Source organism: Convolutriloba macropyga, chromosome 1 (assembly GCF_964194025.1).
Source record: "Convolutriloba macropyga chromosome 1, txConMacr16.3, whole genome shotgun sequence".
In the NCBI taxonomy this organism is placed as follows: domain Eukaryota; kingdom Metazoa; phylum Xenacoelomorpha; order Acoela; family Convolutidae; genus Convolutriloba; species Convolutriloba macropyga.
Window position 1 is genome coordinate 15796115 of NC_134468.1, and position 26435 is coordinate 15822549.

At 35.1% G+C, this 26435-nt stretch overlaps 1 protein-coding gene across 2 annotated transcripts; it reads left to right on the top strand.

The window, feature by feature from the left end:
• On the top strand, positions 1 to 26383 carry LOC142335530 (calmodulin-alpha-like). 2 transcript variants are annotated; one of them, XM_075384073.1, is made up of 5 exons: positions 1 to 195; positions 17630 to 17736; positions 18749 to 18847; positions 19673 to 19827; positions 25823 to 26383. In XM_075384073.1, the coding sequence occupies exons 2-5, from the start codon at positions 17632 to 17634 to the stop codon at positions 25950 to 25952; spliced, it is 489 nt and encodes a 162-aa protein (XP_075240188.1). In that variant the 5' UTR covers positions 1 to 195; positions 17630 to 17631; the 3' UTR covers positions 25953 to 26383. The 2 variants fall into 2 exon arrangements, with proteins under 2 accessions (XP_075240188.1, XP_075240194.1); XM_075384079.1 differs by lacking the exon at positions 1 to 195 and adding an exon at positions 13211 to 13471.
• Positions 26384 to 26435: the final 52 nt, after the last annotated feature.

Genomic DNA, 26435 nt, shown 5'->3' on the forward strand with positions numbered 1-26435 from the left:
ACAGAGAAACAAAAAAACATGCAGCAACAAATTCGTTCACGAACGGTGCTCACAAAACGACCACGGCGTGTAATTTTGATTATTTTTCAGATAGTTTGAGCGGTATTGTGTGTATAAAATCAATGCTCTAGTAGAAAACTGCTATTTACTTCTTCGTTATTGAGTTTTCAACTTACTTCAGAACGTCAAATACAGGTTTGTGCTTTTTGTTGGTGTATCAAACAAGAAGGACCGGTACTGTGCGTAAGCACAAAGTTCTGACCCAGCCCAATTAGATTCTTGATTCATCTTTTGACGAAATGACGTATTTTATTTGAGGATTTGGAATATAGAATTGATGAGTTCCGAAAAAGGGCAGACAACAGTGTCTGCAAAGTTAGTATCTCAATACCCCAGTGATTCTGAAATTTTTATCGTGTAAGATCTGACAAATTTCTGACAAAACCGTCTTGCTAATAGCCTGTAAGGGGATGCATCTTCTTATCAGATCTGATAAGACGTTTCTCAGATCTTATACCATAAAAATTCCTCTTGTAAGTTCCTACACGATAAAAATTCCTATAAGTTATTACACGATAAAAATTCCGTTTTATCAGATCTTACACGATAAAAATTCCATCTTATCAGATCTTACACGATAAAAATTCTGTTAAGAGGAATGTTTATCTTATAAGATGTCTAATTTGATCTTACACGATAAAAATTCTGTTAAGAGGAATGTTTATCTTATAAGATGTCTAAAATGATCTTACACGATAAAAATTCTGATAACAGGAATGTTTATCTTATGAGATGTCTTATAAGATCTTACACAATAAAAATTCCCCTTGACAGAATTTTTATCGTGTAAGTTTTGATAAGAGGAATTTTTATCGTGTAAGATCTGCTCAGATCTTACACGATAAAAATTCCACAATCACTGGGGTATCCTCTTCATTTGATTGAATCAACAGCAAAAAAAATCATATACATCTTCAGAACCTTCAGCAAGAACCTTGAGCCCAAAAAATGCTGCGAATTGGAAGAATTAGTTTATCAAATTCTCCAGTCTAAAGACAAAAGCCAAGACTTCACGTAGTATTCTACAAAACAAAACAGCAATCAAGCTTTGCAAATTTTAAAGACAATGTTTGACAGCTAAAAAAACTTTGGTTTTTAGTCAGAAAACTTTGTTTCCAGTTTTTGGCATGCGAAAACGATCTAGCAGAAGAAACTGTTATTTTATCTTTAGTTGCTAGAAAAAGGAGGTTGACGGAGCTATTAATTATTCTGAAAAAAGTTTGGCTGAATATATGACATTTTTTTGTGCATATATATGCAAAACAAATTGCTTAACCAATTTTGACTGTTCGGCTTGACTTAAATCTTTGCAAATTTTCTTTTCGATGGCACTATTAGTCACAATTTTAAGCATTCAAACTGAATTGGTGGGGGTAACTAACAATTTTTTTGGTCAAAACTGAGACATATTTGGACTCAAATTTCTCAGTATAAAGACTATTAGTGATCTCTAAGAAAGCATGCTAACCACTGATGTCATGAACCCCTCTGTGAAATAATCGCCACCACTCGGGCAACAAGATAGTGTAAAACAAAAAAACGCAGCCACGCAGGTAGTTGTAGAGAACTCGGGTCGGAGTTAATCGGTTATGTATTAAATTTAACAATCTGGTGAACCTTAATTTTAAGAGTAATATTTTAGAAGGCTGAGAGAAAATATTAAATTAAATTGTGCATAAGATAAGCTTCGGAAAGATTAGCTCGAAAAGAAGCTTTACTTGTTCAACGTGTACCTGGCTAGAGAAAAGAAAGTTTGAAGAACAAGATAGAAGGTGAGAAGGGTTACAAGAGATGGTCAAGTTCGAGATCTAAGAATAATTGGCGAGCAAGTAGAATCGATTCCAGGACTGTTTCAGTTTCTCAGTATTTGGACCTGCTTAGCCATCCTAACATAACCATTCTCCCTGTCCCCTATAACAAAAATTTGCAGAATAAGATCGGCAGAATTTTACAGAAACGATCACTGAAAATCGGGCGGTTTAAATCACAGCGTTTTTTTGTTATTCTCAATACTGACCCCATGTCTCTTATTGAAAAGTTAGTATCTCAATACCCCAGTGATTCTGGAATTTTTATCGTGTAAGATCTGAAAAATTTCTGACAAAACCATCTTGCTAATAGCCTGTAAGGGGATGCATCTTCTTATCAGATCTGATAAGACGTTTCTCAGATCTTACAATAAAAATTCCTCTTATAAGTTCCTACACGATAAAAATTCCTCTTATAAGTTCTTACACGATAAAAAAATCCGTTTTATCAGATCTTACGCGATAAAAATTCCATCTTATAAGATCTTACACGATAAAAATTCCGATAAGAGGAATGTTTGTCTTATAAGATGTCTTATAAGAACAAGATAGAAGGTGAGAAGGGTTACAAGAAATGGTCAAGTTTGAGATCTAAGAATAATTGGCGAGCAAGTAGAATCGATTCCAGGACTATTTCATTTTCTCAGTATTTGGACTTGCTTAGCCATCCTAACATAACCATTCTCCCGGTCCCCTATAACAAAAATTTGCAGAATAAGATCGGCAGAATTTTACAGAAACGATCAATGAAAAACGGGCGGTTTAAATCACAGCGTTTTTTTGTTATTCTCAATACTGACCCCATGTCCTGATTGCAAATATACCTGATTGCAAAGAAAATACCTGATTGCAAGCAAAAACGAAATAGGCTGCAAAAGAATCTGACCACCGCCTGTCTTTTGGCCCGATAATGATCTGTTAAATTTATAAATCAGGGTTTTGAAAAACAAATCTTTGAAACTTTCAGAACTTTGAAAAAAAATTGAAGCCTCGCTTTGATTGAAACAACTGTTTTCCTCTGGTATTTTACTGTTCCGACCCCTCTGGAGTGGGGAGGAACTATATACTCAAATGGGTCCTTTTTTGTTCAGACAGTTTCGACCGAGAGTTGAGTGGTATCAATAAAAAGCCCGTTCAGCGTAGAATATGAAAATAATTTTTTGAATTTCGTTTTCTAGAGCGAGTTATCGTGGTTTAAATTTTTGAATATTAGACCGATTTGCTTTTTTTTTCAAATTTTCCTAAAATTTTGCCTAAAATATATTGATATTTTTTATTATTTAAAAATTTTGCTGTTGTGTTGATTTTTTTAAAGACAAAAAAGTATTGTTGACTAAATTGATTAAAATTTTTGGCAAAAATTTTGGCTAACTATTTTAAAATCAGCCTTTTTCAGCAAAAATAGAGTCCACTTTGTATTACTTTGTATGAAGTAAACACCCCAAAAACAACAAACACAATCTTTACAAACTACAAAGGAAGCTATTCCTACTTCCATTTCCATTGAGAGTAATCTGGAATTAAAATTTGCTTACTTTTTGATTATCAAAAGCGCAACAATTGTTTTTGATCTTTATTAACTAACAAATTATCTAGATCTATAACATTGGAAACATTGGTGTGTTGTTATTGGACAAACAGCAAAAGCAAGGCTGGTTTTGGCTCAATCGTGGACAGTTTCAATCCAAAATAGTTCAGATTGTAATCACTTGGTCCTTTTTTTTTAAAAAAATTATATCTTTATATAATAATTAATCATAGCTCAATGGTATAGGTCCAAATGGCTTTTTAAGCAGTTCCAAATTAATGTGTTTAGTTTCTTCACTTGATTTATTATGGTCGGTTTGACTTTTACCACTGTTTGTTTTCAAATAAACAATGACTTTTTGAAATTTGTCACTATTTTTCTCTTTATGTGCTCAACGTGTAGCTTGGTGTCATCAGAGAAAGAACGTTTCTTCCTCCTCTTCTTTCTAGGGAATTAAAAGTTAATATTTTTGCGGACTTACACATTTAGTTATGGTTTTCTGGCATTGATTTAACTAGATTTCACAAATTTTTCATTTTTAGGGATTGGCGCGTTTTTCACGTTTTTTCTCGTTTCGTCACATTATCACGTTATCGACAACTCACATGTTTTATTATTGGCGTTCAAAACCAAACACAATTGAACATATAAAATTCTTCAAGCCACAGACTATTGTATCAACGGCTTTTTTTAACTTTGCATTTTTTATCTTTTTTTGTTTAATTGTTGCCTAATCTCGTTACATACGGGAAACAAATGACAAAATTGTTGCCGGAAGAAGATTCGAGTGTACAAAATTAAATGCTTTGAAAGAATTTGTCATAAAATTACTGGCTTCGACACACGATTTTTCGCAAAAAAATACTCGTTTTTGATTTTTCTCTGTATTTGACACTTTTTTGTTGTAAACTTAACACTTTTTCTGATTAATCACAGGTCTCAAAGCGCTTCTTTTGGACGAATAAAAGAACCTATTTAATGATTTCGCTTTATGTCGAATGGATTTCATGACTTTGAAAAAAACTGATTTCGAAAAAAAAAACAAAAGTGTTATATAATTTAGAGGCCTTTTTTTCTGTTTTTTGTACTTTTATTACGTACTCATTAACAATAGGTCGCATACCTCATTGTTGGCGTTCGAGGAAGCCTCAATTGAAAGTATTTCGAGGAGCAAAATATGGCTTTACGGCTTCGATAGCGTTCTCTCGCAATTTTCAATTGGTGAATTTTTGTATGTTTTCATTATTTGTTGATCTTTTTATAACCGCATATACAATGAATATTGACAGGTCTCAATGCCCTTTTATACAAGCGTATGTGATCATAAACTTGTTAGATGTTTTCAATGCAATCTATTGTCTTTCATTTGAATTTAATTGTTTTTAGAAAAAGTCAAATTTTTAGAGTAGTAAAATTAATTAGAGTAGTACCTGTCAGAGCCCATAATTTTGTCTACCATATCACCGGCTCTTTCGGGTATGTTAACTGGTTTTTCTGAAAAAACTTGGGTCTTTTTTGCAGTTTGGAGCACTAAATCGGTTGTATTAGAAGAGCTTTCTTAGAGTTGATATACGCGGACAGGCTTGATTTTCCGGCAGCAAGCTCTTCCTACCTTAGATTTGATGCTCTGCTGTTGTTGGATTTGGATACAAAAATGACAAAAACTTTCAAAAAATTCAAAAAAGCCATTAGATATTTTTGTTTATTTTGCGTTAACCAATGCAATTGCTTAAACAACATCAAATCTGTTTTTCCAAAAAAACTAATTCAGCCACATATAAGCTTTGCAAATGTTGAGTAATGATTGGTTGTCAAAAATAAATTATAAAGTTTTTTTGGTGGAGAAGCTTGCATGTGTTCATGTGTGTGGTTGGTGTATTATTAGTTGCATTTTTTTAGAGTTTGTTTTATGTGTGTATGAGAGACAGGAAGAGGGGATAGTTAGTGTGATTGAAAAATTCCTTCAAAAGTTAGACACAAAAAGGATCAGATTTCAAAAACTGTCAGAAAAAAAACATTAGAAAAACTACTTAATTCTTGCTACAAATTTCCACTTCAAATTTGACCAAGGACAAACATTGTTTTTATATTGCGCTGATAACTGGTTTGTAGGATTAAGAAAAATTAATTGTCTTATATTGCTCCAGAGACAACAAAAATTACAAAAACATTCCAAAAAACATCAAAAAGTTCATTTCAGATTTAAGTGTAAATTTCACGATTACCAATAAAATTGCCGTAAAAAGTCCTCATCAGATTTTTCATTAAAAAATCAAGGCATAAATGAGCCGCGAGGAACCCTAGTAAAGATCAGATGCAAAGCAAATTGAGATGACTTTTTTCGGATTCGCGGATTGTAATTGCGTGTGTGTGTGTTTGTGCCTTTATATTTGTGTATATAAGTGTCTTTGTGTATTCACTGCTCGCGGTATGTGCGTGTAAACCAAAAAAAGAGAATGAGAGGAAAAGAGTTGCCAAAAAATACTTCGTGTACAAACTGAACACAAACAGATGCAGAATGCAAAAATGAGGAATCGAAAATGGAAAAACATTCTAAAACTTCTTAAAAATTATGCTTCAAAGTTAAGTAACAAAATTACAGTTACCGATAACTTTTTCGATACAATCAATCTGAGAATAAAAAGTGAAGAAGACCTTAATGAACAGTGACGAAACTTGTGTAGTGGCCAATTGACTAAAACAAATTTTATAATTATTTTGGTGTAGGCTTTTTTGTAGTTTTCTTGGTGTTTGTTTGAGTAATAAGTGCTGTGTGTGTGTTTGTGTGTGTGTGTGTGTGTGTGAGTGTGTGTTTGTATGGTTTTCTGTGTCTTTTAGATTGTTTTACGATTATCTTTCTTGATTTTGTTCTTTTGAAAAAATTCGGCACCTGTTTGGTTTAAACAGTACAAGCAGTTTCTTCCCTATGCATATAAATTGCTTTCGGATACTCCCAATGGTTTCTCTGACAGAACTTTAAATTTGTTTTGCAACCTTGAGATGTTTGTTGTAACATTCTGTGCTACGCACAGACTAGCGCGAGCCGTCTTGTTTGAATAGGCGTTTGTCCATCTATAGGCAGACCTCTGATAGATGCGTATCTTTGGTATAATTAGAGTAGTACCTGTCAGAGCCCATAATTTTGTCTACCATATCACCGGCTCTTTCGGGTATGTTAACTGGTTTTTCTGAAAAAACTTGGGTCTTTTTTGCAGTTTGGAGCACTAAATCGGTTGTATTAGAAGAGCTTTCTTAGAGTTGATATACGCGGACAGGCTTGATTTTCCGGCAGCAAGCTCTTCCTACCTTAGATTTGATGCTCTGCTGTTGTTGGATTTGGATACAAAAATGACAAAAACTTTCAAAAAATTCAAAAAAGCCATTAGATATTTTTGTTTATTTTGCGTTAACCAATGCAATTGCTTAAACAACATCAAATCTGTTTTTCCAAAAAAACTAATTCAGCCACATATAAGCTTTGCAAATGTTGAGTAATGATTGGTTGTCAAAAATAAATTATAAAGTTTTTTTGGTGGAGAAGCTTGCATGTGTTCATGTGTGTGGTTGGTGTATTATTAGTTGCATTTTTTTAGAGTTTGTTTTATGTGTGTATGAGAGACAGGAAGAGGGGATAGTTAGTGTGATTGAAAAATTCCTTCAAAAGTTAGACACAAAAAGGATCAGATTTCAAAAACTGTCAGAAAAAAAACATTAGAAAAACTACTTAATTCTTGCTACAAATTTCCACTTCAAATTTGACCAAGGACAAAAATTGTTTTTATATTGCGCTGATAACTGGTTTGTAGGATTAAGAAAAATTAATTGTCTTATATTTCTCCAGAGACAACAAAAATTACAAAAACATTCCAAAAAACATCAAAAAGTTCATTTCAGATTTAAGTGTAAATTTCACGATTACCAATAAAATTGCCGTAAAAAGTCCTCACCAGATTTTTCATAAAAAAATCAAGGCATAAATGAGCCGCGAGGAACCCTAGTAAAGATCAGATGCAAAGCAAATTGAGATGACTTTTTTCGGATTCGCGGATTGTATTTGCGTGTGTGTGTGTTTGTGCCTTTATATTTGTGTATATAAGTGTCTTTGTGTATTCACTGCTCGCGGTATGTGCGTGTAAACCAAAAAAAAGAGAAAGAGAGGAAAAGAGTTGCCAAAAAATACTTCGTTTACAAACTGAACACAAACAGATGCAGAATGCAAAAATGAGGAATCGAAAATGGAAAAACATTCTAAAACTTCTTAAAAATTATGCTTCAAAGTTAAGTGTCAAAATTACAGTTACCGATAACTTTTTCGATACAATCAATCTGAGAATAAAAAGTGAAGAAGACCTTAATGAACAGTGACGAAACTTGTGTAGTGGCCAATTGACTAAAACAAATTTTATAATTATTTTGGTGTAGGCTTTTTTGTAGTTTTCTTGGTGTTTGTTTGAGTAATAAGTGCTGTGTGTGTGTGTGTGTGTGTGTGTGTGTGTGTGAGTGTGTGTTTGTATGGTTTTCTGTGTCTTTTAGATTGTTTTACGATTATCTTTCTTGATTTTGTTCTTTTGAAAAAATTCGGCACCTGTTTGGTTTAAACAGTACAAGCAGTTTCTTCCCTATGCATATAAATTGCTTTCGGATACTCCCAATGGTTTCTCTGACAGAACTTTAAAGTTGTTTTGCAACCTTGAGATGTTTGTTGTAACATTCTGTGCTACGCACAGACTAGCGCGAGCCGTCTTGTTTGAATAGGCGTTTGTCCATCTATAGGCAGACCTCTGATAGATGCGTATCTTTGGTATAATTAGAGTAGTACCTGTCAGAGCCCATAATTTTGTCTACCATATCACCGGCTCTTTCGGGTATGTTAACTGGTTTTTCTGAAAAAACTTGGGTCTTTTTTGCAGTTTGGAGCACTAAATCGGTTGTATTAGAAAAGCTTTCTTAGAGTTGATATACGCGGACAGGCTTGATTTTCCGGCAGCAAGCTCTTCCTACCTTAGATTTGATGCTCTGCTGTTGTTGGATTAGGATACAAAAGTGTGTCACCGTGCGCTTTTTGGACCGAATGAAATGATAATTTTCTCGTCACTGCTATTTGGGCTTTACTGGTCCCTGTTGTTACGTTGTGTCTTATTACCCGTAGCGCAAATTTTCCCAATTTACGCTCAAAGAGAACCCGGGGTGAGGTGGTCGAAATAAGATCCGACATATTTTTTCTGGGTGTACCCCTCCCAGACAAAAAATTCACGGTCTGAACCCAACTTTTGGGTGGCACTATTTCGAATCATGACCTAGCAGCAACGAATCATAGTCTCGAAAAGTCTTATATGCAAGGCTTTTTTCGAATCACAATCGGAGTCAGTCGAATCATAGTCCCGCAAAATATTCCTAAATCGCCCTGATTTGGTTCATTAAACAAATAATATTGTGATTACTGCCAAAATCGAATACATGAAGATTTGAAGCACGGTTCTATCGACTGATTATAATGTTTTGTCCAACTTTTCTAGTCAGACTTAGTTTAGTATTCGACAACTTTTTGGTTTTAATAACTTTTACATCTTTTGTTTGACACATCGTGGCTTGAGTCACATCATCAGGCAAAAACATGAGTCGAGACATGATCGCGTTTTTTCAAATTACCTCGCAATAATTCGCATATTAATTCTCAATATTTCGAAACCTGACCAAATTTTTGTCTGGATTGTCTAACCAACCATTGTTGCTTGTTGACTTAACTAGATTTGTTCAGATCGATCGACATTTTGACCATCGCAATTATACGAACACAATAGTAAACGGGGGTGGCGTGAGAGGTAATGTACGAAACGTAATTTCAGCCGGGACACAAACTGAAATTCCTAATCTATGAATATGGGGAGGTCAAACCAACGTGTTACTCTACTTTGACACTTTATTCCAGGGTTGAAACAAATTTAGATTAGTAATGCTTTGTGGCTCGCAAAATATTAGACTTTCTGCCTGAATCAAAAATTCTGAGCTATTTAAGGGCTCAGAAGCCCACCAAAGTTTCGAATTCAGTGCTTAAATACTTCAGATCAGAGTCAGAGGTGTTTAGGAATCTATAGACAATATAAGTCGTTGTCCGGTGTCCCATTGGTTTTTGCTGCTCTGATACGGTCCCAAATTCTTGGGGGATTGAATAGCATACGATAGGTGTTTGAAGGTTGGGGCTCAAACGATTGAGCTCAGAAATGACTTAATAAGTTTCCTTATCTTTGTGGAAGCTTTCAGGTGCAAATTTTCCTGACATAAATTTTAGTATTTCCTTGCAACATTGAGAAACGGGGGTTGTAGTTGTTGCCAGTCTCTGTAAATTTTTTAAAGCAATTGATCGATCCAATGGGAGATTTGATTTTAGGGCGAAAACCCTGATTCTAAAATTTTGTACCTGAGTCATGTTGTAATGGATTTAGTTCACTAGTTTTTCCCTAGTTTCTGAGATTCATCCTCCTTGTAGAGCTTTGAGCTAGTATTTTTTGACCTATCATTCTGTTCAACTTCAAGTCGACCACTGGGTAAACATTAGTACATCGTGAGTAGAAGTTTGCGCCAGTGGAATGTTGTTTGTAAGAAAATAGTTTTTGGAATAATTTTGACTGAGTTGTGAGCCCATAGAAGAGTTTTACAGCGGTTTGTTCAGGTGGCATGAACTCCGGTGGTGGCAATAGGACACTGTTCGTTTGTTTCTGCATACATTATGTCTTGTCCAAATGCGTACTTTGAGCCATTTTTCGAACTCATGCTGCTTCTGGGTTATAACGATTTGAAATTGAGCCGAGTCTGTTGATAGATTTTTCGGATGTTTTGACATCTTTTTTTTCTGTATTTTTCTAATATTTTTGGTGTCTAATGTTAATTTTGCTGAGCAGTCTATGTCAATAGTGATGACGAAAAACGAATTGAATTTCTCTCTACAGATTTTCTGAATTTGATTGCCTTACTTTGTTTAAATAGACATATGAACCCGAGACCCTTTTTGTTCAACTGGAATTTGGGGACAAAAAAAACTAAAAGTTTCGGATACATCCCGATTGAGGAAAAAGAGAAAGGAATTGTTTACTGGAGTAGGAGAGAGGATGTGATCAACTCTCGTTAAGCTCTAATGGTTTGTCAGGCACATACAACACTCAATCTTTGGTGTGACTCGAAGGTTTTGTACCTTTTGGGTACGCGGGTGGTTCAAGAGATCCCGTGCCTTGGTAGGGGTACAATTTGATGCTCTGACACAATAATAGTTTATTTGCCATCTATTGTCAATTAACTGCCTTGAATCTTGCCAGGAATTTGATTTCCTTTTTATTGTAATAAGTGACCAGTCAGGTTCTTGTTTAGTTGGATAGACTGGAGTTGGATTGGCTGTTTTTTAGTCCATTTAATTTTGTTCCACATGACAATCGAAAATCAGGAACCGGTAACCGGCCACGATTCAAGTCGTGACTGTGCTTAGATCCAATTTGTTTTTTGAGTTGTTTAGTCTGGTGTTTAAGTAGTTCATGTCTCTTGGCATGTAAACACAAAACTTCATATTCCTCGACTTGTCTTGTCTGCTAATCAGAGTTTGCGATTGGATCTTCAAGTGAATTATCCTCTTTTTTTCTCGCTGCCTGACCGCAACTTTTCTCTAAGTGTCTTGTTTTGCTGCATTTTAAACATGCCGCGTCTTTTGGGGTGTCTTAACTCCGCATACTATTTTGATTTTGTATAATGAATTAATCGATTGACTAAACCTGGCAAAAACTGTTAACATTTTAGGAAGAATAATCTGCTTTGATAATTTTTGCTCATTATTTTTGAGATGACTAATCCATTCTCAGAAACGCTCTTCTCTTGTTTTTGTTTAGAATGAACAAATTTGTTTTGGTTAGAGTTGATCTTTCGTTGTTGTTCGCTACTAATTTTAAGGCCGTATATTAAATCCACTATGATCTTATACCTTCATCTACCAATAATTTGATGATGGTCCAAACCTGCTAACACCTGTCATGGTTGAGACCAATAACTTAAGGTTCCATAACAGACTCTACACACACAAAACTACACTGCAAGCTGGGCTATTGCAAATCTCTTCACCAACCTCCGATTTTCGTTTTCAGCAAGCCTTCAGCGTAGTTTGAGGAATAACGTGGTTTTATTAGCTAGTACGGCGTTGTCAACAAGGAGATAGCCATAGTCCTCTATTAAAGTCGGATAGAATTATCGATAGAGTTTTAAAAGTTGCCCTGAAAATCTTGAAATATTTTTCTCTAACAGCCTGCCTAGTTGCTTTTGGGTTGAGATTGTCAGCTATCGGGCGAGAAATCTACCCTCAACCGATTGTCATTCAAGTGACCCTTGATTATCAATCAGACGGGCAAGTTTATTTGTGACAGAAGCAAGTTTATCAAATGCCAACAGCATGTCATGCGGTTTTTGAAAGCTGGTGGAAAGTTGCTGACAAGATAAGTGCATGTAGTTTAAGCTTTCATGCCTTGTTTAAGTCGTTTCTGCATACTGTCTGTTTTGGGAATTTTGAAATTTAGGGTTAACATGCTTAACCGCGTGCCCAAAATGAGCCGTTTAGCTCGCGGTATTACCCCCATGGTGCAAATGTGGCTAGTGTCTCTGAAGTAACTGAACACATATCGGCGGAGCGGTACTGAAGTTTCTGTACTACTCAGCACTTTTAAACTTTCGTCCTCTCTAAAACCTGTACTCTCCTGCACCCGATCACCACTTGACAACCGTTAAATGTGGGCGAATCTATTATGGCTACATAAATCATGCACACTTATTATTCCACACAGCGCAAAGTCGGTTATGGACAACAAAACCAAAATTTCGTTTCAGGAGCAAACAGGCGCGGAGAAAGGGTGAGTGGGTTTCGGGGGTGCTGGGTTCCGGGGTAGGGGAGTTGGGGTGGGGGTGGGGGTGGGGGGGGGGGAGTGGTAGAGGGAATCGAGCGGTGGTTCTAGGGAGACCTCACAAATGGAAATGTAATGGCCGGAAGCCTCTGACTGACACTTAATTACATGTAAATCCAAACAGAATCCAATCAAACCTTTTCAAAACACAATGGGAAATTTGATCAAACGCTTTTCCCCACACACGCGGCCCGCCATTCAAATGAGTTATTGAATTCACTTCATTAGCCGACTTCCCTTCCAACCGATTTTTGCAGAAACATCAAAAAGATAGGGAATTAGAATAATCATTCGCAGCATTCACCTCACACACTTTGAACTCGCCAATTCAGGGCTAATTGTTTATTTCTTCAATCAAAATCAGTCTTTCTGTCTTTTCCCAACAAAGGTATTCCCTATCTGGCGCTGAAAGTGGAATTACGGGTTTTGGCTGTGGTTGTTGTTCTGATTTTTCGCGTGTTTGTTCAGGGGCTGTTCACACACGGCGCTTTTTGTTTTCACTTTCACTTCCGCATTTAAAACAAACAGATTTGTTTATAGCCCGTGTTGGCTTTGCCCCACTGTTGCAGCAATTCACGCGGGTACCCCGCGATCACACACATACATACATACATACACACACACGCACACACGTACCCAGACAATCATTTACTCCTGAATCTATACTTGTGCCCCAATAACTTATGCACTGGGGAAACGAGCCGGAAAAAGTGTAAATTTTTATCGCACCAGTTAACTATTAAACCATGCCAAACATTCGCCCATAACCATAAAACTACCCACGCTCACACACATACATACTTATACATATAAATACATATACTTACACGCAACGTACTCATAGAAATAATTACACCATAGGCACAATACGGAACTTTCAGTTGTTTTATTTCCACTCTAATTTTCAATATTTTGATCAAAACAAGGTAAATTGGTCATAATTTGCACAGTGCCAGATCATTTTGACTGACCTCTCTCTTACAGCAGAATTGCAGCGTTCTTTCTTTTTATCTGTAATAATACAGCAATAGTTTAACAGCGAGCTAAGGGGGACAGGCCGACATTTTATTGTTACAGATGTCAGTTTTATTGTTGACGCCATAAAATTTCTGCTCCGCTTCTGTTCACGTTCTCTCAAAATTGAGGTTAGTTCCTCTTGTTTGTTTGTTTTTTTTTCTTGTTTAGTCTGGTCAATAACTATCCCAGACACAACTTGGGCTAGATCGGTCACGTGTCGGGGTTAAAAAGGTGGAAAGCTATCAAATTTAACAGTTCAGGCGTTAATATGAGCGTATTTAGCTGTAATCATATCTCGAATTATACATTCATTTATTCAGTAGAAAACATTTTTAGCAGGAAGTGTTATATTTGTCAGGCAATGTTTTGTGAGCACATCATAAAAAATAGGTATGGTCTTTACAATTTGTTATCCGAACGAACTTAGAGCAGAAAAAAACTTTATTTTTTTCGATTTAAACTCGAAGCTGAGCAGTGCAGATCGCTTAATGAGGTGTATAACTAAAGGCAAAAGTTTTTTCGAACTTTTTAAAATAAAATTTAGAACAAATATTTTTGCAGCTGTTTCTGATTGCAGCTGTTTCTGGTAGAACGGTTCTAAGAGTTTTAAGGGATTGAATCAAGGCAGGCGTGCAAGGCCAAGTAAAACGATTTCAAAAGCAGTGGTCGAAAGTGTTCAATTTTTAAGTGAACGTTTTTGTTCCGACCCCTCTTGAGGGGGGGGGACTATACTCAAATGGGTTTTTTTGTTCAGACAATTTTGGCCGATCGATATATTCATCGCAGTGAGTTGAAACTGGTATCATTAGAAGGCTCGTCCAGCATAGAATATGGAATTAAAAAGACTTTTTTATTTTAGTTTTTTACAGGGTGTTATCGAGGTTTAAACTTTTGAGAAGTAGAGTGAATTGCGTTAGTTTTATTCTCAATTTCCGGAGTTTTTGCCTAAAATTTCGTCAATTATGCTAAAATTTGGTGAAATTTCGAAGAATTGTGATGTTGATTTCATTTTTATAAGCAAAAAAATATTGTCAACTATTGTTATTTAAATTTTTCGTCAAAAAAAGCGGCTAATTATTTCAAAATTCAGCCTTTTTCAACAAAAACAGCACGAATTAAGCTTCTTTAGTCAGCTTTGATTAATTTTGCCGGAAGTACACAACCAAACACCATTAAAACAATATTCGTAGACTCAAAAAGCGGCTAATTCTACTACAACTTCCGTCGAGGGTGTTCTATAATTAAAACTGCCTTTTTTGCTATCTTTACTCGTTGATTCTCAGAAACTTTTTACTCGTTGATTTTTTAACTAACAAAATATCTGTATCTAAATTATTCGAAAAATTAACTATTCCAAATGGACAAACAGCATTAGCAGGGTAAGTTTTGGACGAATCGAGGATTTAGGAATTCAATAGAATTCGAATTGTAATCAGTCGGTCTTTTTTATAAAAAAAATTGATCTTTTTATATTTAATAAAGAACAGAACAATTCAACTCAAAGCCCAGTAGTGATAGAACTGGCTTACTCAACAGCTCGATAACAATGCATCTAGTTTTCTCCTTGAAAGCATATGGTCGTTTTGAATTTTAAAAATATTTGATTTTTAAGTAAATAATGGCTTGTCTCTATTTTCTACCTAATTGGGTCAACTTGTAGCTTAGTGTCAGCAATGAAAGAATGCTTCTTCTGTCTATTGACCATGATTTAAAATTTAATCTCTGACTGTTTTACGCCTTATATTATGTTTTCTGGTTTTGAGCTCTGATACCACTAGATTTCATTCTTTTTATTTTTAGGTAATTGCCCAGTTTTCTTGTTTTCTAGTTTTGTCACTATCTCTTTCTTGACTCTTCAAATATCACATTGGCGTTCACAACAAACAGAATTAATCATGTTCAAATACTGAAGGACATAAATTTAGTTTTAGCGGCTTCGACTTTAATAGAGGAGTTAAATGAATTTTTTTCACTTTGTCTTCAACTGTCGTTTTTACTTTGTCGTTTTCGTCGTATGAAAATTCCTGTATAATGATTGTTTTCTTTAGCTTTTCATGAAAAAATTGATGAGCCGATATTCTGATATTAGTAGATAGCTGATAGCTTTCATGACTTTAAAAACTGTTGTAAAATGAAAAACTCTTTTTGACTTCGCATTTTTGTTTTTTTTTATTGTCTAGTTGTTACCTAGTCCCGTTAATCAGAGGTCAGAATATTACATTATTAGTCTCAAGAGAAGGTGCCGAAAAAAAATTTGAAATAAGTTTTTGATTTTTGTCATATTTGTTGTTCTTTTTGAAGACGTAAGACAAATTTTAGATAGTTTGAGGTCTCAAGGGTTTCCTTTGAACGAATAAACGAACCTATTTATTATTTTAATTTCGTAATTAATGGCTTTCGTGACTTTGAAAGTAATTCTGTTTCAATAAAAAAAACAACAGTATTACTGAATTTTGCCCTTTTTGTCTTTTATCGTCTACCTGTTACAAAGCCTCTTTAATGGACGATAACATAATACCTTATTTATGTTCAAAGAAGGCGCAATCCAACACTTTTTGAGGTTAAAAATATGGCTTCACGGCTTCGACATCGTTGTCTGGCAAGTTTTAGTTGAGTTTCAGTCTTTTCTTTTTTAATCGCACAAAAATTTGAATACGCACAGGTCCTAATGTCCTCCTATAAAAAAATTAGTATTCATAAGCAGATGGGATAATTTAGTTGAATTCTAATGGTTTTCATCACTTTGAAATTAATTGCTTTTGAAAAAAAATGAGCAAATTTTAAACTTTACTTTTTTGTTCTTTTTTGTCCAACTGTTACCAAGGCTTATTATGGACTCGTCTCATATCTTTTCTAGTGAATTACAAATTATTTTGTTTAGTTTCAGTTTTATATGAAGCTTTGTTGACTTTGTTATTATTACTATTTGTTATTATTAAAATTTCCTGATAGTTAGGCAGTTGATCAAATTCATGTAATTCAGAAACTGAAACCGCAAAAAACAAAATCAGAGCAATAAAAAAATCTAATTTTATGCGAAAAACGTTCCACCTCAGTAGTCCAAACCATTAAAATATTTAACGATGTTCGAAAGTTTGCATAGTGTAAATTAAGTCTTTACAAATACTTTTTTTGTCCTACTACATTTTAACTGTGATCCGTTGCCTGTTTCAAAAGTGGCGGAAGCACCTCTTCAGGTTAAATTTAATTTTGAATCACAAAAATCATCACAGTGAACCAAAAATCTGAGCCTAATTTAGATAAATCTCGCTTTTTAGCTGGCAACTTCCAAATCATTCAAGGTAATTGTCAACAGAGTCAGTCATAGTCACTTTTTGTTGTAATTATCTATAGATAAAAACTTGAAATGCTGGGACCAAAATAATTTATTTTAAAATTCAAATGTTTTCACAAGCTACGAAACTGAAGCTTGAAAACTAAGGCATATTAAACAAAACTTACTCTCCTTTCTTCTGTAAGCAGCGGAGTGTCTTAATTTGAAAAAAAGAAATTCTGTTCTCTTTAATGTAATCGTAATTCTGAAAAATTTCTGGCTCAAAGCTAGCTGGGACAAAACCAAACATGTTTTTCTCATCATTTTTCATCTTTATAACTATATTTGAGATGACAACGGGCATTCAATTCATAATCATTCTACCATCTGAAAACTCAAAAACTCAATAATTTTTCCCATTTCAGTTTTTAAAAAAAATTAGAAATGAAACATTTTCAGCCTAGCCTGATTTTCCTGTTTTGGTGTCTCATCAGAAATTATTAAATTCAGTTGTCCTAAACTCTCCTGTCTTGGGTTATGGTTGGATACTCAGTTCCGTTCAGAGACTAACACCAGTTTCAATTCGAGCCATTGAAATTTAAAAAGCACATAAAAGCACTGAAATTATGCAAGAACTGAGCTGAAAATGAGCTCAATTGATAAAAGTTCAGCGCATTCAGCACATGTCAGCGCATTAGTTACAAAAAATACGCTGAAATAGCTCTGAAACCTCGACACAGGTATCCTTTAGCCGACTTTTTTCTAGCGAATGTTAATATATGAAGAGTGGCGAGAACACAATGGTTTGAGATCTTAGTCTGATTAAACAGAGCATTGGCGTGAGTTATTCAAATATTGGAACTTCAATGAGAGGCGACCAATGAATATTACCACACGGTTGTTCGCCTCGAAATTGGATAAGCTATCGATAGCGATGAAAGCCACGTGGTAACACTGATTAAACTCTCGGTCGAAGGAGAGAAGTTTTGGAATTAATCTAATGTTTATTTAGAAATGGCGAGTGAGGGCGGTGGTGGACTACCAGAAGATTATGAGAAGAAGCCTTTCACAGAAGAGGAGATCGCAGAATTCAGAGAGGCCTTCTCATTATTCGACAAAGTCAGTTCTTATATAGTTTGAGTTAAACCATCTATTATAAATTCTAAATTATTCTCTAGAATTACCCAGGTTGAGGCCCCAGACGGAACTGATCTCTGATCAAACCCAAGTCGAACTCACGCGGTGTGTTTCCAGACCAAAACTACAAGGTCTGGAAATTGGTTTGAGTGCCCAAAAGTATGATCAGAGGTTGCTTCTGTCTGGGGATGGTCTGATAAGAGGTCTGTTCCGCTTGATAATGGTCTCATCAGAGATCATTTCCGCTTGGAATAGTCTAACATACTACTTATTTTCTTGTGAAATGAATGACAGGAATGGATCAGATTAACAGATCTGTTTTGCTTAATTTTGCTGTGGCTAAACACGATTGAAACAACTTTAGGCTCTGCGCCTAATTTTGATAACGATTTCACTAAACTGTTCAAGATTTGTATGAGGCATTTACTACAGAAAAGCAGCCCACTTGACAGGTCATTCCCAATTATCAAGGGATGAACAATGTCAGTATTAGCAGCGGTATAGCTAGGGAGGGTAAAACTTTTGGAAAAAAACTAGAAGAGGATGTTAGTAATTGATTTTATGTTTAAGGCATCAGAAAAAAAGCAGAATGAATATAATTTTACCAAAAAAAAAAAACGTTTCCGATTGGCACTCATTGTGTTTTTGTCTCTCAAAAAATTTTGTGCATACGCGAGAACGTTATAGTGTTCTATTGAAACGTGAATTTTTCTTAACTTAGGAAAAACAGCTGAAAATATCAAATGTCTTAACCTTATTATTTGATGCAAACAGGAAAATAGATAAATAATTATTAGTAAAAACGATATAACCATGGCCGTTTATATACAAGGACTTTTATGTCGATCAAATTTTGATTTTGAAGCATTTACATCAGTGAAAAAGACTAAAATATGTAACAAATCTATGAAAGCGTTTTCATAATGAGTATCTTAACATAAAAATAGATCGGCTATTAGTCAATGAGTGAATAAAGATTGTTTGTGTTGTTGAGGATGGGGATGGTACAATCACAACTCAGGAGCTGGGCACAGTGATGAGATCACTTGGACAGACACCCACAGAACAAGAGTTACAGGACATGATCAATGAGGTATCTCATATTTAATAATAATAACCTCACTTTGCTTATGAACAGCTGTCAGTTCTAGGTTGCCTCTATTCTAGGTTGCACATTATTTGTTTGCAATGATATTTAGTTTTATACTCGGTGTAAAATTACGCAGAAACTCTGTGGACTTTAGAGCTTATTTTGTGAGATCTTACTAATGCACTCCACACTTCAGCGCATCAGCGCATATGCGTTACCGCGGCTCATCTATCCAATGTGTCGTTATTTCTGTACAGATTACGTGAGTCTGATGAAGTCACTGTGAAACTCTCGCATCGGACTCTAGTACCGCGTGTGTTTCGAGATACAAGCCAGAACCTCATGTGACTTTAGCATGAGTCATGCAACCTTGTTTGAAATACGAACTTGCAAGTTTGGAATCTGGCACTGTATATAAGAAAATCTGGAGTCGTAGAATCTGGCACTGAAGAGATTTGGCATGTTAAAACTTACATGTGCGTGTTTCAAGTATAGGTCACGTGACTGTTTGAAGTCCCTGCGAACTTCTGGCGTTTATCAAGAACCGCGTAGTGGTTCGAGTTATGAAACCAGAACTTCGAAGTGATTTCTGGAGAGTCATATACCTTGCTTAAAACACGCAACTTGCATGTTTTAAAAGGACAAAGTATATGGATGTCAGCTTCTGGCTATGTATGTAGGAACTTTTGGAATTTTGATTTCTTGCACCGCAGACCTACGGCATTTTACGGCATGTGCGTGTTTTAAATGAGCATATCCATTGATGGCAACTTTTAGTTTATCTGTATTGTAAGTGGATGAGTGGTAACATTCCTTATTTGTATGCAGGTGGATGCTGATGGGAATGGTCTGATAGACTTTGAGGAGTTCCTAGAAATGATGAGTCGGAAGGCAGCGGAGGGAGACGAGGAAGAGGAAATCAAGGAAGCATTCAAGGTATTCGACCAGGATGGAAATGGACTCATAGACAGAGACGAACTCAAGTTAGTAACTCCACCTAACAACTACTAGTCAAGTTACAGTTTTTCTAAATGCTATCTATGCTGTAATCATACCACCAAGACATAACGCCCGTAAATTCCCGTAAATTAGGGTCAAACACGCACGCACAGGTTATCAATTGTCTGATCTCTTCAGCGCCCGCTTCTCGAGCGCCAAAATTTATTCTATATTCTACGCTGCTAGATTCGGGATTTCAAAACCTGCAAAGTGTGAATTCCAAGCAAGGTCACGTGACATCCAAAGCCACTTCGAAAATTTCGCTTGCATTTTGACCGGCATTTTAGAAGTGACTTCATCAGAATTACGTAATCTGTGCAAAATACAATACTGCTGAGCTATTAGAACATATAGATTTAAATTAAGACGCTAAGAAAATGAATTTGTGCTCAATTTTGGCCTAGAAAGGTTCTCCAACAAACTTTTTTGGATTTTTTTCAAGGAAAGGCAACAGTTTCGAAAAAAAATCAATTAAAACTCATTAGTGCATATGTTAACAAGTCTGTACAATAGAACCGAAGTGTACGTTACCCTAAATAGAAATAGATTCTCGATTATCGTCACTTGATCCCTTATTTAAGGATCATATCAAGCTCACATCACCAAAGAATAAAGTAGTTTTTTCACGCGGGATTTTTTGGCCATTGTGATGCAAAAATTGCCGTATCACTTGATTATTAACAGTACGAAAACTCCAAAGGAATTTATTGGGGCATTTTTGTTGAACAGATCTAATAACAATTGGGATCTATTCTGTTTGTGTCCCCCAGCTTAGCGGGCGCATATTATTTGTTCCCCCAAAAGAACGTGCCATATTTTTACATGATGATTTACTATGTAATGACACGTGTTCTGTAACTGGGGGCACATAACGTACTGGGGGGCACAAAAAAAAGATCCGAATTCTCATCTTTTTAAAATTAATGATTGCCAGGTACAAATTTTGATCACTAGACAAAAGCGGCTCGTCATTGTTTCTTTCCTTATTTTTATTCTCCTTCTTTTGGATATAGTAGCTTGACTAAACACTAAAATCCGTAAGCAGTCAACAGTTTCTCAAAATTCAATTTTTAATTTGTTTCTTGGGCTTTGGGCTAAATAGCTTTTTTGTGAGGTTTTAGAACTTAGTTAAAACTTGTGAAATTTGAAAGTAACAAAGAGTATCTAGGTCAACTTTACATATCTGTTTTTAAATGAGATCATGTTCCCCCATGTGTTTATATTCCCCCTCCATATCTTTCACCTTTTACGCCCCCAGGCGCACGTGGTAATATTTCACTTAATAACGTGCTGTATAACAATAAATAGTTTGTAATGGGGCATAAAAAACACTAGGAGGGGGCATAAAAAACACTAGGGGCGGGGGCAGAATAGATCCAAACTTTATTAGGCAGGTGTTAACAGTTTTGACGATATCGAATTCTGGTTTAGGAAAATAGAGCCTTGCAACACTTTGCTCGATTAAGTAAAAACTGAGCGGCAGAAATTTAAGATTAGCAGTTTTTGTTGATGTAATGATAGCTTATCGGGATGATGTTTTACCGCACACCTTAATAAACTTTACGAATGTCAATCTTTATTGTGAACTATCTTTCATAAAGTTTAATATGGTTGATACCAATTTGATGTTCATTTAAGAGTTAGTGAAAATTAGAACTTTTGTGCACAAAATTAGCTTTTTTTCGCTGCTTACAATTTTTTTGTCAATTTTTATCAATTAGAGTTACTCTTTATTGCATTTGGAGTAAGGTTCTTATATACATTTTTCAGCCATTTTAGTATCTTTTTGGTGGTGTCAGAACAATTGAATTTTGTACCATTTCTTTCTCGCATCTCGAGATCATCTTTAGTTAATTGGAATTGGATAACAGTGTGATTACTGAGATTGAAAGAATTATATCAGAAAGGTCATCTCGTATTACCACACATCCCTCCCTATTCAAAACATCAGTGAAAAATCTAGTCATGGCTGTAAAATAAGGACTAGAATTTTAACAGTAATTAGAGAACGGTAATTAGAAAATACATCGTCTAAAAAATGCAATCGTCTTCAATTTAAAAACTAATTAAATTCTTTTGCTACGTTTTTCTTTTAAACTGACCAGAGGTTTGCAGAATATTTTGATTTACATTTCGAGACATTGCTTCCAATGTAACTAAAATATGCATTCAATAACGATCCGCGGAATGGGAAAAAAGGTGACCTCCATCTTGTAAACAAAAACAATTTTTCTGACAGTTGTTCAACTTGTATAGCATTGGTGATAATTCTCATGAACATGGCTCCATTACTCAAAAATTTCTTCCGTTTTTCAGTTATGAAATTGTTCCTTTGATAAGTTGCTCTTGTAATCTAATCTTTCCGAGGGCAAACACTAGGTTGATTCAGCTGGACATCCAATATAAACAGACAATTGTACTCTGAAAATCTCTTACACTTCTTCCGATAGTCTGAATTTGTTGACCTATCGCATGGCCTATTTCTGCAATGTATTGGCTTTTTTCGGAATGCAGTCATTTTTAACTTTTCTTTTTCCAATTTTTTTAGTCCAGTTGTTCCATATTTTTTGGACAGTTTTCAGTTTTCACATGTAAACATATGCAATTTTATTGGATTTTATTCAGCTTCCAAAAAAAAGAATTTTTTGTTTATCTGATCATTTAAAACCAAATAAAGACTTTCACAATAATAAATAACGCACATATTTGGAAAAAAAACTCTGAAGACTTAGAAGTCTTTGTTAATATTCTGCCTTTGTGGCCATGTTTTTAAATGTGATCTAAAGTATGTTAGTTCTTCCCACCGCAAACTATTATTTATTCCTGTTACCGTGTTTTTCAGATCAAATTTTGGGCTGTAGAAAAGCGCAAGCTACGTACAAGCTACGTTCTTACTGTACTGAAGACAGACTTATTGTAGGTGTATCAAACACTGTTTAATAAACTTATGAGACTTCAAGGAAAAATTTGAAGGGTAAATTCCCTGAATAGTGTCTTGGAATAACCCTAAAGGCCTTGGATTAAACCCTGGCACCATATATAGGGTTTACTTGTAAAGATTGATATGGTTGCCCCATATGCAAGCGAATAATCTCAAGCTGAGAGTATTATTTTCTATAGACTTGGGGAAGAAATCTATCAAATCCGACTCTTCCGCATGAAGTCCGTAATTTGAACATAGAGGTCACGTAAACACTTGGAGAAATTCCAATTTTGTAGCAAAATGCACTAGGCGTTCGAACCACGCATGCATGAAATTCGGCGCAAGTTTATTAGCAAAGTCAACATTTAACTAATACACTTTTCGAATTGGGCGCTCGTTTTAGAAAGAAGTTAAAAACTCATGCAGAAAACAGTTAAACTAAACATTAAAAAAAGTTGACAAAAGGAATTGGACGTTAAAAAGTAGCAAAACGTAGAATAAAAATATTGAAACCTTTGTTAAGACTTCAATTGATGAAGACCATGCTGAACTCAAAACATAACCGACTATACGTTGGAAGAATTGCTCTCGAACGACTAGTGGGAGCTCTAATCAATTGCAGCCTGCTTCAGTCGGGGGGGAGCCTAAATGGAACCAATAAGTTCAATAATGGGCTTCAAATAACCACATTAGAGGTTAACATATACCACTTTTAAGATTTAAAGTGAAAAACAGCATGAGTTTCAGCGAACTTTTCATTTGACTTTTAGTATTAAATTGCCGCCAATTGAGTTCAGCTGCTTGAAACTGTGATTGAGAGAAAATTTTAGATCGCGCGAAACGCAAAAAGTCAAGGGTGTAAAAGTCACCCGAAAAGTCAAAACTGTCAAGCAAAATTTTTGCATAAAAAAGACACACAAGTTTACAATAATTGCTTCTCTACGAGAGCAATTAATCATCTATGAAATAAATTGCCTAATTCAAGTAAGCTTTTGCAGTTTTTCACGTCCCAAATTTTGTCTGACGCTAAATTTTTGCTCAATCAAAATCACCCCACTTGGCGCTTGCTAGGGCAAATGAAGCGCAGAGTTTAGGTGGAACAAAAACAATATCGTGTAGTGAGAATTGTCGTTATTATGGGTCCTTTTAACATATCTGACAATGTGAATAAAATATAATTTGAAAAATAATGAAAAGGTGTTCCAATAGAGGTTCAGAACGCGTTCTTCAATCCACTAAAAGACCTGATTTTTGTAGAAAACGGGCAAACTGTAGGCTATCACTACCACGAGCGATCAAGAAAAAAACTTTCCTAGGTAAAGTTTTAAAGTTTTGTTCAATATATTTTGGGATGTTTTCCCGATTGAGGGAACTATTATTCTGCTGTCGAGTTAAAATGACTTAACTGGAATAAGACATACAAAAATCCCACAATCAAATAACTTTTGAAATATTTTTTTTACCATAGCCTGAAATCCTTAAATCGATTATATTGTAAGTTTCAATAGCAAATTGGTGTTCAATTTATCTTAGAGAAATGATTTCTACAACAGTACTGAAGATCCAAGTTTAATGTTTGCTTAAAAATGCGCTTTGTTGATATTTTTTGCTCGCTTTTAATAGGAAGCTGCACCGAGTGACCATTGAGAATATTTACCTCCATAAAGGAATTTGTAGGTATTTTCATATGTCAAAGAACGGAATCAACTAGGTACATGACAATAAAGTCCTGTTAATCAGTTTTTTTATTACTCTTTAGAGCACAAGTTGTTGGGTCTATAGAACTCGAGTCGAATTTTGACGGTTATCTTGTAAGATCTTGCAAGAACCTTACAATGGATGTTTGTTGCTCAACATTTTGCTAGAAATCGAACTCTTGCAAGACCTCGCACGAAGATGACAACTTGCATTCGCTTCCTGCAAGACTCTTGCAAGATTACCGTCTTGATAAAACTCACAAGATAGGTCCCAGATAACTGCCTATTGTTCCTTTTGACGTACTCATTTTGCGTGCTGAGGTATTTTGATTTTGAAACTTGATGTTTTATTATCGGACTAATCTTAGTCCTGATATTAGACCACTTAAGCACTCTTTATAATAATCATGATTGGTTTGTGGTCAAATTAAGAGAGATATCATACTATTATTCGATCAGAATCACTTAATTTTCAAAAACTTGTCTCAGTCTCAATTTTAGTGTTAACTTTTTTTCTTGCAATATTTTGCAAGACAAATTTTCTTGCAAAATTTCTTGCAATATTTTGCCGTACACCTCATTACTTAGCAAGTGTCCGATTAATCGAGTACAGTAACAAAATTGAACTCGAGTTCGTCACCATTTTTGGGAACATATTTTAAGATCGGGGTAGTAAGCGTGTGACATAACAGAACACTTATCACAGGAAGTGAATTTAGTTAAATTTTAAGTTTGAACATACCTTCACACTTATTTACGGTGCTTGTTTTTGGTCGAGCATGAAAACTATGAGTGTGCACGCTATAAGTTGCTCTTGTCCAGGCCTCATCTTTGCCTTCAATCGCATTATCTAATAACTACGATAATGTCTATGAGAACGAAATTAAAGAAAGCCTTAATAGTAATTATTTTCAAAAATATACCTTGCAGTACTAATTGACGATTAAAAAGAAATCTAGAAGTCTTACAATTACCCATATCACGATTCACAATAACAACTTAGTTTCTGTATTGGGTATCAAGTAATTACTGATAAAATTCGAGCAACCGTGGACAAGGGTTGCGTTTTCTGTTATTACAAGTCACAAAATTCTTGCTTTTTCCGTGACTTGTCACTTATGTGCGCGATTTTTATGACCATTCTTGATCATGAATAAATGTTATGCGAAGTGACCCAAATTCATTTTAAAAAAGCAATTTCGACATTTCCTTCATAATGCCATAATCTCCCATTATTTAACAAGGCAATTTGTACCTTGCAAGATCTTACAATAGAACTTTTGTATAGCAAAATGTCAAGAATGGCATCCGATATCAACTAGACGCTTTTTTGAAAAAAGAGCTTGTGATTGTTAACAGGAACATAATGTTGAACCTTGGAGAAAGATTAACAGACGAAGAGTGCGATGCCATGATCAGGGAAGCAGACTTGGACGGGGATGGATTCGTCAACTTAGACGAGTTCATCATCATGATGAGGCCAAAATAAACAACACAAAACAATACAGACAGACAAACACAACAACAAAGACAACACAAACAATCTAACAATCCAAGCCAATCAGAACACAGTTTAGAAGCAGTCAGTCCCTCCCCCTCCCGCACTGTTTTCCCTATTCTTCCTATCTCTATTTTTCCCTGCAGACCTCAATCTGAACAGCTATTTTACTACTCAAACAATCAATCCAGTCCATTAACAAACAACAGTTAATATTGTGACAAAGGACAATTTTAGAGAAACTGAACTGTTTAGAATAAGAAAGTGGATTTACACTTTTGATAGAGAATATTTGATGATGTTTATATTTTGCTTTATGTTGCTTGTGGTGAAGCCTTTCTGCTACACAGCTGCTTTTTAGTTTTGTATATTAACCTGAATTGTGACGACACAAGCATATCAAAACAGTTTTGGCATTTCTATTTAGTTTTTAAATACCTCAGTATAATAAAAATATAGCCCAGTGTTGAGCGG